This window comes from Amia ocellicauda, chromosome 1 (genome assembly GCF_036373705.1).
Source record: "Amia ocellicauda isolate fAmiCal2 chromosome 1, fAmiCal2.hap1, whole genome shotgun sequence".
NCBI lineage: Eukaryota > Metazoa > Chordata > Actinopteri > Amiiformes > Amiidae > Amia > Amia ocellicauda.
Window position 1 is genome coordinate 62348116 of NC_089850.1, and position 13319 is coordinate 62361434.

At 41.8% G+C, this 13319-nt stretch overlaps 1 protein-coding gene and 2 long non-coding RNA genes across 3 annotated transcripts; all 3 read left to right on the top strand.

The window, feature by feature from the left end:
* The first annotated feature begins 7 nt into the window (after window positions 1-7).
* On the top strand, window positions 8-3030 carry LOC136759554 (probable cyclin-dependent serine/threonine-protein kinase DDB_G0292550). Its single transcript, XM_066714564.1, has 8 exons — window positions 8-25; window positions 129-199; window positions 459-1004; window positions 1110-1277; window positions 1455-1760; window positions 1986-2318; window positions 2427-2594; window positions 2670-3030. Exons 1-8 carry the CDS (start codon window positions 8-10, stop codon window positions 3028-3030), a joined length of 1971 nt encoding a protein of 656 aa, XP_066570661.1.
* A 3270-nt stretch (window positions 3031-6300) lies between these two features.
* On the top strand, window positions 6301-7167 carry LOC136757689 (uncharacterized). Its single transcript, XR_010819587.1, has 3 exons — window positions 6301-6470; window positions 6571-6640; window positions 7064-7167. It is a non-coding gene; the product is annotated as an uncharacterized LOC136757689 (long non-coding RNA).
* A 198-nt stretch (window positions 7168-7365) lies between these two features.
* LOC136757678 (uncharacterized) lies at window positions 7366-11235 on the top strand. The gene is made up of 7 exons (XR_010819586.1): window positions 7366-7397; window positions 7490-7652; window positions 8587-8624; window positions 9965-10072; window positions 10165-10204; window positions 10290-10398; window positions 10715-11235. It is a non-coding gene; the product is annotated as an uncharacterized LOC136757678 (long non-coding RNA).
* Window positions 11236-13319: the final 2084 nt, after the last annotated feature.

The window sequence follows — 13319 nt, forward strand, 5'->3', positions numbered from 1 at the left end:
AACAACAATGGTCATCCCAACAACAGTAACTGGATCAACAACAACTGTGATTCCAAAAACAGCAACTACAGTCACTCCAACAACAACTGTTACCCCGACAACAAGTTCTGAATCAACTACATCAACAGTCACACCAACAACAGCAACTGCATCAACAACTACAGCCACTGCATCAACAACAACAATCACTGCAGCAACAGTAACTGGATCAACAACAACAGTCACACCAACAACAGCCACTGCATCAACAACAACAACCACCCCAACAACAGCAACTGGATCAACTACAACTCTCATCCCAACAACAGTAACTGGATCAACAACTACAGTCACCCCAACAACAGCAACTGGATCAACAAATACAGTCACCCCAACAACAGCAACTGGATCAACAAATACAGTCACCCCAACAACAACTGTCACCCCGACAACAAGTACTGAATCAACTACATCAACAGTCACACCAACAACAGCAACTGGATCAACAACAACAGCCTCTGCATCAACAACAACAATCACTGCAGCAACAGCAACTGGATCAACAACAACTGTCATCTCAACAACAGCAACCGGATCAACAACAACTGTGATTCCAACAACAACACTTGGATCAACAACTACAGTCACCCCAACAACAACTGTCACCCCGACAACAGATACTGGTTCAACAACAACAACAATCACTGCAGCATCAGCAACTGGATCAACAACAACAGTCACACCAACAACAACCACTGCATCAACAACAACAACCACCCCAGCAACAGTAACTGGATCAACAACAACAACAATCACTGCAGCAACAGCAACTGGATCAATATCAACAGTCACACCGACAACAGCCACTGCATCAACAACAACAAGCACCCCAACAACAGCAACTGGATCAACTACAACTGTCACCCCAACAACAGCAACTGGATCAACAACAACTGTGATTCCAACAACAACACCTGGATCAACGACAACAGTCACCCCAACAACAACTGTCACCCTGACAACAGGTACTGAATCAACTACATCAACAGTCACACCGACAACAGCCACTGCATCAACAACAACAACCACCCCAACAACAGTAACTGGATCAACAACAACAATCACTGCAGCAACAGCAACTGGATCAACATCAACAGTCACACCAACAACAGCCACTGCATCAACAACAACAAGCACCCCAGCAACAGCAACTGGATCAACAACAACTGTGATTCCAACAACAACACCTGGATCAACGACAAAAGTCACCCCAACAACAACTGTCACCCTGACAACAGGTACTGAATCAACTATATCAACAGTCACACCAACAACAGCAACTGGATCAACAACAATGGTCATCCCAACAACAGTAACTGGATCAACAACAACTGTGATTTTAAAAACAGCAACTACAGTCACTTCAACAACAACTGTTACCCCGACAACAAGTTCTGAATCAACTACATCAACAGTCACACCAACAACAGCAACTGCATCAACAACTACAGCCACTGCATCAACAACAACAATCACTGCAGCAACAGTAACTGGATCAACAACAACAGTCACACCAACAACAGCCACTGCATCAACAACAACAACCACCCCAACAACAGCAACTGGATCAACTACAACTCTCATCCCAACAACAGTAACTGGATCAACAACTACAGTCACCCCAACAACAGCAACTGGATCAACAAATACAGTCACCCCAACAACAGCAACTGGATCAACAAATACAGTCACCCCAACAACAACTGTCACCCCGACAACAAGTACTGAATCAACTACATCAACAGTCACACCAACAACAGCAACTGGATCAACAACAATGGTCATCCCAACAACAGCAACTGGATCGACTACAACAGTCACCCCAACAACAGCAACCGGATCAACAACTACAGTCACCCCAACAACAACTGTCACCCCAACAACAGTAACTGGATCAACAACAACAACAATCACTGCAGCAACAGCAACTGGATCAACAACAACAGTCACACCAACAACAACCACTGCATCAACAACAACAACCACCCCAACAACAGCAACTGGATCAACTACAACAGTCACCCCAACAACAGCAACTGGATTAACAACAACTGTGATTCCAACAACAACACCTGGATCAACGAGAACAGTCACCCTAAAAACAACTGTCACCCCGACAACAGGTACTGGATCAACTACAACAACCACCCCAACAACAGCAACTGGATCAACAACAACTGTGATTCCAACAACAGCAACCGGATCAACAACAACTGTGATTCCAACAACAACACCTGGATCAACAGTCACCCCAACAACAACTGTCACCCTGACAACAGGTACTGAATCAACTACATCAACAGTCACACCGACAACAGCCACTGCATCAACAACAACAACCACCCCAACAACAGTAACTGGATCAACAACAACAACAATCACTGCAGCAACAGCAACTGGATCAACATCAACAGTCACACCAACAACAGCCACTGCATCAACAACAACAACCACCCCAGCAACAGCAACTGGATCAACTACAACTGTGATTCCAACAACAACACCTGGATCAACGACAACAGTCACCCCAACAACAACTGTCACCCTGACAACAGGTACTGAATCAACTACATCAACAGTCACACTAACAACAGAAACTGGATCAACAACAATGGTCATCCCAACAACAGCAACCGGATCAACAACAACTGTGATTCCAACAACAACACCTGGATCAACGAGAACAGTCACCACAACAACAACTATCACCCCAACAACAGGTACTGGATCAACTACAACAGTCACACCGACAACAGCCACTGCATCAACAACAACAACCACCCCAACAACAGCAACTGGATCAACTTCAACAGTCACACCGACAACAGCCACTGCATCAACAACAACAATCACCCCAACAACAGCAACTGGATCAACTACAACTTTCATCCCAACAACAGCAACCAGATCAATAACAATTGTGATTCCAACAACAACACTTGGATCAGCAACATCAGTCACTCCAACAACAGCAACTGGATCAACAACTAGAGTCACCCCAACAACATCTGCCACCCCGACAACAAGTACTGAATCAACTACAACAGTCACACCTACAACAGCAACTGCATCGACAACAGCAGTCACCCGAATAACAATTGTCACCCCATCAAGAGGTACTTTGTTATTACCCTCCCTTAACTCAATGCAATGCCAGTGAGTAGTAGTACACTTCTCGTTTAGTTTATCTTGGTCCTACCATGTAATATCATAACTCAACACACAACATCACAGTTAGGGGAAATGCATGAGAACATAAGAAAGTTTACAAATGAGAGGAGGCTATTCGACCCATCATGCTCGTTTGGTGTCCATTAGTATCAAAGTGAATTAAGGATCCTATCCAGTCTGATTTTAAATGTTCAGAAATTTTCAGCATGAATACCTCTGAGGGGTCGTAAAACCTTGTTTTAAGCTAAGAGTTTGTTCTAATGTGATTCCTTGTATTTTCTTTACACCGTCAACAGTCCCGTGTTTTTGTGAAGACTGTAAAGTAAATAAGGTGTGGCAATGCAACGACACGTGGGAGGAAGACTGCTGGATCAATGTTTGTGTTCAGAATAACACAGTGAGGCGGACACCGCAAGCCTGTGAACAAGTACAGAAACCTACATGTCCAAAGAGCTTAGAGCCCAAGAACGTAGCAGGCTGCTGTGAAAGCTGGGATTGTGACTGTAAGTTTAAACATATCAAATAAAAAAATTCAAATTATTCTTAGTTTTTCTAGCACAACCAATCAGTCTAAATGTATGCGCCTCAATGTGCTTAACTTAAAACAAATGCAAAACCCAACAAGGAGGCCTACTTATGGCCCTGATAGAGCACAACGATTTGTATCTGGGTGTGAAAGAGCTAATGCAGAAATACCCTTCGAACAGACCCTGGACATGAGATGGGTCACACAAAGTTAATCAGGGAAGGAGACACCAATACTGCATTTGGAGATATAGCTTTGAAGTCATTCAGAGAGCTAGGAGAGTATTAGTCACATAGTACCTATACCTTATTGATGTCTTATTGCTTCCTTATGTGTGTGTGTGTGCTCTGTGTCCACTTCTTAGGTCAATGTAAAGTGTATGGAGACTCCCACTATGAGACTTTCAATGGAAAAACATATAACTTCTTTGAAAACTGCACGTACATTCTCATGGAGGAGAAGATCCCAAAACACAACTTCACTGTTGCAGTGGACAATTACTTCTGTACCAGCACGGCATCATGTACAAAAAGGATTATATTACAATATGGCAACAATGTTGTGACTCTCAGCAGAGGAATAGACACCATTGTGGTAAGTCATTTAGATAATGTTGCTAGAATTTATATAGAAATAAACAGTTAATACATTGTATAATCTACTATGCTTCAAGATCAATGATAATTAAAATGGCTCTATGAAGCAATGACCTATCAAATATATCCCATAAGCATTCACTTGTTATCTATTGACAGAGTGTAGGAGCCAAATGCGTTTTGATTTATGTTTACAAATAATTATTTATATATATATAGTGTTGTTATGAACTATATTTTCATGGGCTTTTGCTTCCCATTTGTTGATTAATTATTATCTGGACACTCGCTGCTGGAGATGAGTGACAGCTTGGCTGCCCACTATTTTGGGAAGCCAAGCCCAAGTAATGGGGAGAAGTGAAACATGGCAGTCCTAGCAGTAGTGGAAGCTATACAGTTTTTCAACCTCTTGTCTCCTACTCTAAAACTCTATCCTTCTCCTTCTCCTCTTATCTTTATTTATATATTTATTTACGTTTTCTACAATTACATCACAATGAATTACGGATTGTACAAATTAATTGCAAGTGATGTTTAGTAAAAGAAAGACAGTGTCTCCAGGAATGGAACACTGACTGAGCCACGAAAGGAAGAACAACGGGACCGGTGCGTTGAACATTTACCAACTATTGCTGGGGCTGTAGTGGTTTAAATTGGCTTAGAAGCCACTACACAGAGTATGGTCTCAATATATAACACCTATAATCACCCACCACCTGACAGCAAATCTGGTTTCCAAAACCTTGTTTCACAGAGACATTTTACATTCACCTGAAGCAAACCTGCCATCAAGGTTTAGGTGTGTGAGTTTGAGTGTCAGCCTGACTGAGGTTTCAGATGTTGTCTATCAACCTTTCAAAGTGTAGGAGTGTATTCTGCAAATCAAGCACACTGCTGAGGTATATCAGTTAGTGTCATCAGTTTGATTAGGTTCTGACTTGGATCTTGAGGACACCAGACAGCTCTTCACACAATACCTCAGGGCAAAACAGAGATACAGTATCTCCCCTTTAATCACCATTAGCAGTACAATGGTATCAGTATGCAATGCTGAATAAAATAGGATACATATACAATCAAAGAAACACTGAGTTTGTGGACATAACATATTTATTTGTTTTACCTTTTTGTTTTCCAGTCCACATTCAACCACAATGTTGTGAAACCTCCCTTTAACCAGAATGGAATACAAATTGATACAACAACACAAAAGGTTATAGTATCCATTCAGGAGATTCGAGCGAAGGTGTCTCTAACAACATATAATACAATTGAAGTCTCCGTGGCAATGCAGTACTTTAAGGACAATACTCAAGGACAGTGCGGTATGTTAAAATAATTGTTCTCAAAGACCAGCAATTATTAGGACACTAACAGGATATATACAATACATATAAGTAATTACTGTGAACATAACACATGTACTGTATATTTAAACACATCATTAAATGTTCCCCAGGGTGTTTTAAGATATTAAAATAATGACGCACAAGAAGATAAATGTCTTGAAAATCAAATATAACTGGAAATACCAATAGTGGTTGAAAACTCAATACAAATTAAGCACAAGATTGTATCAACAGTATCAATAATTTCGGTCATGCTGCAGCTACACTAGGCTATGTCGTGACAACCTCTCCATTGTCTAGGTGTGTGCGGTGGAAGCGCCTGTGTCCGCAGAAATGGGTCAACAGAGAGCGAGGCTTGCTGTGAGGAGACCGCACACGACTGGCTGTACAACGACCCAGACAAGCCTTATTGCAAACCTGCCCCTAGTAACATCTCCTGCTCTGGTCCTTCTCCACCTCCACCTGGATGTGAACTTCCTGACATATGCAAGATAATAGATCAGCCGTGAGTTCAGTTTTCTTCCTTCCTTGTTTGTTGTGTTACAAGTATAACTACCTGTTCACTGCTGCCTCCGTGTCAAAATTCAACTGCTGAGTTTGCCGATTATTTCAGGGTTTTCCAAAAATGTGCAAAGAAAGTCAGTTTAAAAGAGTACCAAGAAGGCTGCAGATTGGACACCTGTGCATCAGGCCCCGAGCAAGCCTGCTCCTCACTTGAGCAAGCGGCCCAGCGATGTAGGGAGGTGAATATCTGCGTGGAGTGGAAACATCTCACTGGTGGCGCCTGTGGTGAGCTTCTTTAAGATTAGTATTTAAAGGAAAAGCTCTTTCGATGCCAAGCCTTGCCTTACATGCTACATGTTCTTAGGGAGCTTATTTGTGATTTCAGGAACAAACTGTCCAGAAGGAATGTTTTACAGGGAATGTCATAATAAAACCAATGATTACTGTGAAGGAGGGTAAGTACGTGCTTTTTGACACTATATATAATGAATGAGCGTCCTGTTTGAATGTCACCTATGAATGACTGAGAGAGAGTTCTTCAGTTCTGCTCAAATACTCCATATGAGCTGGGGAACCTTAGCAAACCTTATTTCTTAAGAACTACAGTAGAACGTATCCAATACACACTTCGCCTGAAACAAGCTGGCAACTGTCTTTTGTACCGTGACACATTGTGGGTAAGAGGTTTTAAATCCATTAGTTTTATATCAATTATCAATGTTACATAACACTGAACACAGACTGCAGTCCCTATCACAGGTCCATAGAGGCTCGTGACACAGGACACACACACGTGTTTTAGACTACACTTTCCGAATCAGCTTCAGATGTATTTTCATTTGTTTTCTAATAAGCTAACTAATATATTGATCTTTCAGGAACCGTATACCAGGTTATGAATTGGGGGCTCTTGAATCCGGATGTTTCTGCCCAGACAATGAGCTCCTTGCAGAGAAATATAAAGACATATGTGTTCCCAAATGCACCAGTAAGTGGAGCACATTATCCAAATGTTTATCTAATTGTCAAATATATATTTATACATCTGCTAATTTTCATGTGAACCAACATGTAATATAAAGAATGTATACCTTCTATATATATATATATATATATATATATATATATATATATATATATATATATATTAAAGATCTAAACCCTTTTCTCCATTTTGTAGACTGCAAAGGACCTCTTGGGGAACCCAAACAGGTTACCTGAATTGAAATTTTCCTTCTGAATTACATTTTGAGGGCTTCTGGATACTTTCACCTTGTTTAACTCTGTGTTTTCTTGTCCTTTAGCTTGGTGAGACTTGGGAATCCAAATGCCATGTCTGTACCTGTAGCAGCAGCTCGCTGACCGAGGAGTGTTCACCCAAACCGGCCCAGCCAGCGCCCAACTGCACGGACAGTGAGATACTGGTCACCTACAACATAAGTGACTGCTGCGAGACCAAGATCTGCGGTGAGCAACATCACAAGCAGACTCAACATTTAGCCATCAGTTGGTACACAGTTTCTCAGTGTAATTATAGTGCCAATGTAAAATTATATATAAAACATTTTTAATCTTAGGATACATTTTCCAATTCATCTTTCAATACAAATAAATCACAGTGTGCTGTGGACACATGTTAAGCTGGAACAAAACTCTGTGGAAAGTGTGAGTTTGAGCATCTTGACAGTGCGCCACGTTATTTGCTAATGTTAATGTTATCAGCCATAGAATTGTTTACTATAGACCTGCGTTTTCCAGCTAAATCAGCTGTTACACTTCAACAAGGGTATGTTGTGTATGTTTTATTGTAAGCCACTTTTTAATCTGTATGTAAGTGAATGTCTCAAAAAAACAAGTTAAATTTTAATAGTAAAATGTTTGAGTGTGAGTGTAGTGAGTATAGTTAGTGTCCGTCAAGGATTGGAGGTGATCCTCAACAATTAGACAATTAGACCAAAATGCAAAATAAATCATCATTAAAATTAACCCAAATTAGATATTATTTTTATCCATCACACAGTTCTCACAATTCCTAGTCCTGACCCAGGTGTGGTACAGTTTTCCCCAGTCCAGGGTCCTACCTAGACCCTTAACGTCTGTGCCTTGTGGCTGCCAATGGAATCAGTGCTCGCTTTACCTCCTCTCTGAGCCCCTGAGCTACAAAGCAGGATGAAGCCTGGAGGCAGGATTTGAACTGAATTGTTGAATCCTGTACCAAAATGTGCCTCCGGTCACAGATTTACCAATAAGGTTACAAACACTAACATAAACGAGGTACGTGAGATCATAACATGAGAACAGCAATACATGTGACTATAGGATGTGGTGCAGTAAAAATGAAAAACAATGAGTTTACCAGCAATATCTAAACCATTTCAGTAACTAATTCAGTCTTTTGTAGTTGAGAAGACCTGCGAATACAAAGAAAAGGCATACAAGGTAAGAAAAGACAGTTAAACGCACATTTTCTGAAAGCAGTGATACCTTGCTGTTATAGGACACGTCTTCCATTGATGATTGAGCTTAACTCTTTAAGAATGAAAGCAGAAGTAGGTTTTGAAGAAATAATGCAAGAGAGCACTATGGAGAACGAGCTGTTTTTGTAAAGGCTTTGTGTTCCTACCCGCATATATTTCTGTATTGGATCAAACAAATGATCCACTAATTTATAGTTCATTACATTTCTGTTAAATCGGCATGATGTTAAATGTTGCCATGATGCTGGCTGCCTATGAAGAAGTATTTAGAGATGTTTGTTCAATTATACAAATTACACAAAATACTTGGCAGGAGGGATCACATTTCCTGCAGGTTTAGAGACAAAGTATCTAATAAAGGAGAAACCCCACAATCCACAATGTGAATGGTCTATGTGGATCTCAAAAATATTCAACCCCCTTGGACGTTTCCACATACCATTGTTTTACAACATGAAATTAGATGTCAAAGTGAAAAATATTATCTGAATATTGTTCTAAATTAATTACAAATACAAACACAGCCATGAGTCTATGTGGATAAGTCTCTACCAGCTTTGCACATCTGGACACAGCAATTTGTGCCCATTCTTCTTTGCAGAATTCTCCCATAAAGGCCACTTTTGTGAAACACCAGGCTGTTGTAGCAGTCTGCGCTGTGTTTCGTAGCTCAGCCTTGGAAGACTGTAACTCCTTTAGAGTGGCCATAGGTCTCTTGGTGGCCTCCCTGACTAGTGCCCTTCTCCCCCGGATACTCAGTTTTTGAGGACGGCCAGATCTAGGCAGATTCACAGTTGTGCCATATTCTCTCCATTTCTTAATTATGGACTTTACTGTGCTCCGGGGTATTTCAATGCCTTGGAAATGCTCTTATATCCGACCCGATTGGTGCTTTTGAAGAACCTTATTTCAGATTTGATTTGAATGTTCCTTCGTCTTCGTGATGTAGTTTCTTGTGAGGAATTGTACTAACCAGTTGTGGGACCTCCCAGAGACATCATGTGACACACCTTAATTGGAGGTGGACTCCATTCAACTAATTACGTGACTTCTAAAGACAAAAAGACTAAACACAGTGGCAAAAACTACTGATTAAATCCATTCTGATTTCATGTTGTAATACAATGATATGTGGAAAAGTCCAAGGGGGGGTGAATATTTTTGAGAATCACTGTATATATTTAAACAGTACAGAACATGCCACAGTTTTCAAGTTAAATATGAGTCACTGTAACAATGCACTGGAAACTGCCTGAGCCAAGACGTGTGTATGTAGTTCTGCTGTGAACTGTTTCTATGTAGGTTGGAGACACATGGACAGATTCTTCCCAGCCCTGCCATTCCTACAGCTGTGCAAACTCTGGTATAATGGTGGAGAGGATAGTGTGCCCAGCAGCAAACTGTCCTGAGGTATTCCACTTTTACAGTCTGTCATTTTTTATTTTGAACTGATTTGTTTTTCCTGTAGTAATCAAGTTGTTTCTATATTTATTAATTCAAAGGAACACAAGATCTGGGATGAGGCCGGCTGCTGCTTCACGTGTAAGTTAGAAATGAAGGACGTCGGAGTAATCTCTGTGAAGCTCCAGAGTGTGTGCGTTAGTAGTGACTGCTCTTCTTGTCCTAGGCAATAACACATGTCAGCCAAAGATGTCCATTGTAAAAGTACAGGATGAAAATTGCACAGTGGAGTTAAAGATGTCTACCTGTGAAGGCCAGTGCGAATCTCCACCTGTGTAAGTCAGTCTTTTCACCTTTACTTTCCCCCTTATTTAAAGTGTAACTATAACAAATATACAACAGATTCCCAACAGACCTGGTACTGACTATTATCTATGATCCCCTCACCTGGCATTGACCATTACCTGTGATTCACACACCTGGGAATGTTCATTTCAAATTATGATCCCAACAAAAAGCCTGGAGATCTTACATTTAACAACATAACGGACAATATAGACAATGTACTTATAATAGGAGATTACTTTGAAATTATTGTGAATTATTTTTGATCAAATTAAGTGTATTTTAATTGTGTGTTTATTTTGTAAGGTTGGAGCAGTCTGGACAAGTCTTCACTCTTCAGAAGAAATGCCACTGCTGCCAAGAATTGACACACGAACTGAGAACTGTATCTTTGCAATGCAGCAACGATGTTTCCAAACAATATAGTTACCAGTACATAACCAGCTGTATGTGTTCGATCTGTGGAGGGAACGAATAGCAGCATTAGATGCTCCCTCTCGAACCCCAATTCCCCGTTACCTGTGGTCACCATGGTAGGCACAGAAAGTACCTGTGATTAACATTACTTCTGTTTCAGTTTCAAATTCAAACAGATCTACTCAAGTTTCTGTAACTGAGAATGGAAAGCTGACATACTGGAATCGTATATTGAAAAAGATTAATCGGGGCTAATCTGAAACCAACTGTGTTGAAGAAAAAGCCTCTTATATTTCACTCGGTCTTGTCTTTTTATATAATCCATCTCTCCTGGGGCATCTCTCCAATCACTTTTAAATTAAACTGTTTAAATCTCTTTCCTTAAAAATTAATAAATAAAATTTTCTTTGCAAGAATCAAATTGTCTGTTATTTCAGTAAAATTATTAAACTGTGTCTAAGAGCTGCTACAGCTTGTAAGAACTGCTACAGCGTGCCTGTAAGAGCTGCTACAGTTTGTAAGAACTGGTACAGCGTGCGTATAAGAGCTGCTACAGCGTGTAAGAATTGCTACAGTGTGTAAAATCTGCTACAGTGTGTAAGAGCTGCTACAGTGTGCATGTAGGAGCTGCTACAGCGTGTGTGTAAGAGCTGCTACTGCATGTAAGAGCTCCTACAGTGTGTGTGTAAGAGCTGCTACAGCATGTAAGAGCTGCTACAGCGTGCGTGTAAAAGCTGCTACAGTGTGTGTGTAAGAGCTACTACACCATATCAGAGTAGCTACAGTGTGCATGTAAGAGCTGCTACAGCGTGTGTGTCAGAGCTGCTACAGCGTGTGTGTAACAGCTGCTACTGCATGTAAGAGCTCCTACAGTGTGTGTGTAAGAGCTGCTACAGCGTGCATGTCAGAGCTGCTACAGTGTGCGTGTAAGAGCTGCTACAGTGTGTAAGAACTGGTACAGCGTGCGTGTAAAAGATGCTACAGTGTGCGTGTAAGAGCTGGTACAGTGTGCGTGTAAGAGCTGCTACACCGTGTCAGAGTAGCTACATTGTGCATATAAGAGCCGCTACAGCGTGCGTGTCAGAGCCGCTACAGTGTGCGTGTAAGAGCTGCTGCAGCGTGCGTGTCAGAGCTGCTACAGTGTGCGTGTAAGAGCTGCTACAGTGTGCGTGTAAGAGCTGCTACAGTGTGTAAGAGCTGCTACAGTGTGTGTGTAAGAGCTGCTACAGCATGTAAGACCTGCTGCAGCATGTAAGAGCTGCTACAGTGTGTAAGACCTGCTGCAGCATGTAAGAGCTGCTACAGTGTGTAAGAGCTGCTACAGCATGTAAGAGCTGCTACAGTGTGTGTGTCAGAGCTGCTACAGCGTGCGTGTCAAAGCTACTACAGTGTGCGTGTAAGAGCTGCTACAGCATGTAAGATCTGCTACATTGTGCATGTAAGAGTTGCTACAGCGTGTGTGTAAGAGCTGCTACTGCATGTAAGAGCTGCTACAGCGTGTGTATAAGAGCTGCTACAGCATTTAAGAGCTGCTACAGCGTGCGTGTAAGAGCTGCTACAGTGTGTAAGAGCTGCTACAGTGTGTTTTTAAGAGCTGCTACAGTGTGCGTGTAAGAGCTGCTACACCATGTAAGAGCTGCTACAGTGTGTGTGTAAGAGCTGCTACAATGTGTAAGAGCTCCTTCAGCGTTTGTGTCAGAGCTCCTACAGCGTAGTGTAAGAGCTGCTACAGCATGTTAGAGCTGCTACAGCGTGCGTGTAAGAGCTGCTACAGCATGTAAGAGCTGCTATAGCATGTAAGAGCTGCTACAGCGTGTAAGAGCTTCTACAGTGTGTCAGAGCTGATACAGCATGAAAGAGCTGCTACAATGTGTAAGAGCTGATACAGCATGTAAGAGCTGCTACAGTGTGCGTGTAGGAGCTGCTACAGCATGTAAGATCGGCTACAGTGTGTAAGAGCTGCTACAGTGTGTGTGTCAGAGCTGCTACAGTGTGCGTGTAAGAGCTGCTACAGCGTGTGTGTAAGAGCTGCTACAATGTATAAGAACTGCTACAGTGTGTGTGTAAGAGCTTCTACAGTGTCCATATCAGAGCTGCTACAGCATGTTTGTAAGAGCTGCTACAGTGTGTGTGTAAGAGCTGCTACAACGTGTAAGAGCTGCTATAGTAAGCGTATCAGAGCTGCTACTGCGCATGTGTAAGAGCTGCTACAGCATGTAAGAGCTGCTACAGTGTGTAAGAGCTGCTACAGCATGTAAGGGCTGCTACAGTGTGTCAGAGCTGCTACAGCGTGTAAGAGCTGCTACAGTGTGTAAGAGCTGATACAGCATGTAAGAGCTGCTACAGTGTGTGTGTCAGAGTTTCTACAGCATGTAAGAGCTGCTACAGTGTGTGTGTAAGAGCTGCTACAGTGTGTAAGAGCTGCTACAGCGTGTGTGTGAGAGCTGCTACAGTGTGTGTGTCAGAGCTGCTACAGCATGTAAGAGCTGCTTCA

Excerpts from the sequence above, each read along its gene's own strand:
- LOC136759554 (XM_066714564.1), top strand. Across the intron at positions 1,278-1,454 it reads AACTGTCACCCTGACAACAG|TCACACCAACAACAGCAACT; the intron begins GTACTGAATCAA and ends CTACATCAACAG. Across the intron at positions 1,761-1,985 it reads AACTGTCACCCCGACAACAA|TCACACCAACAACAACCACT; the intron begins GTACTGAATCAA and ends CAACAACAACAG.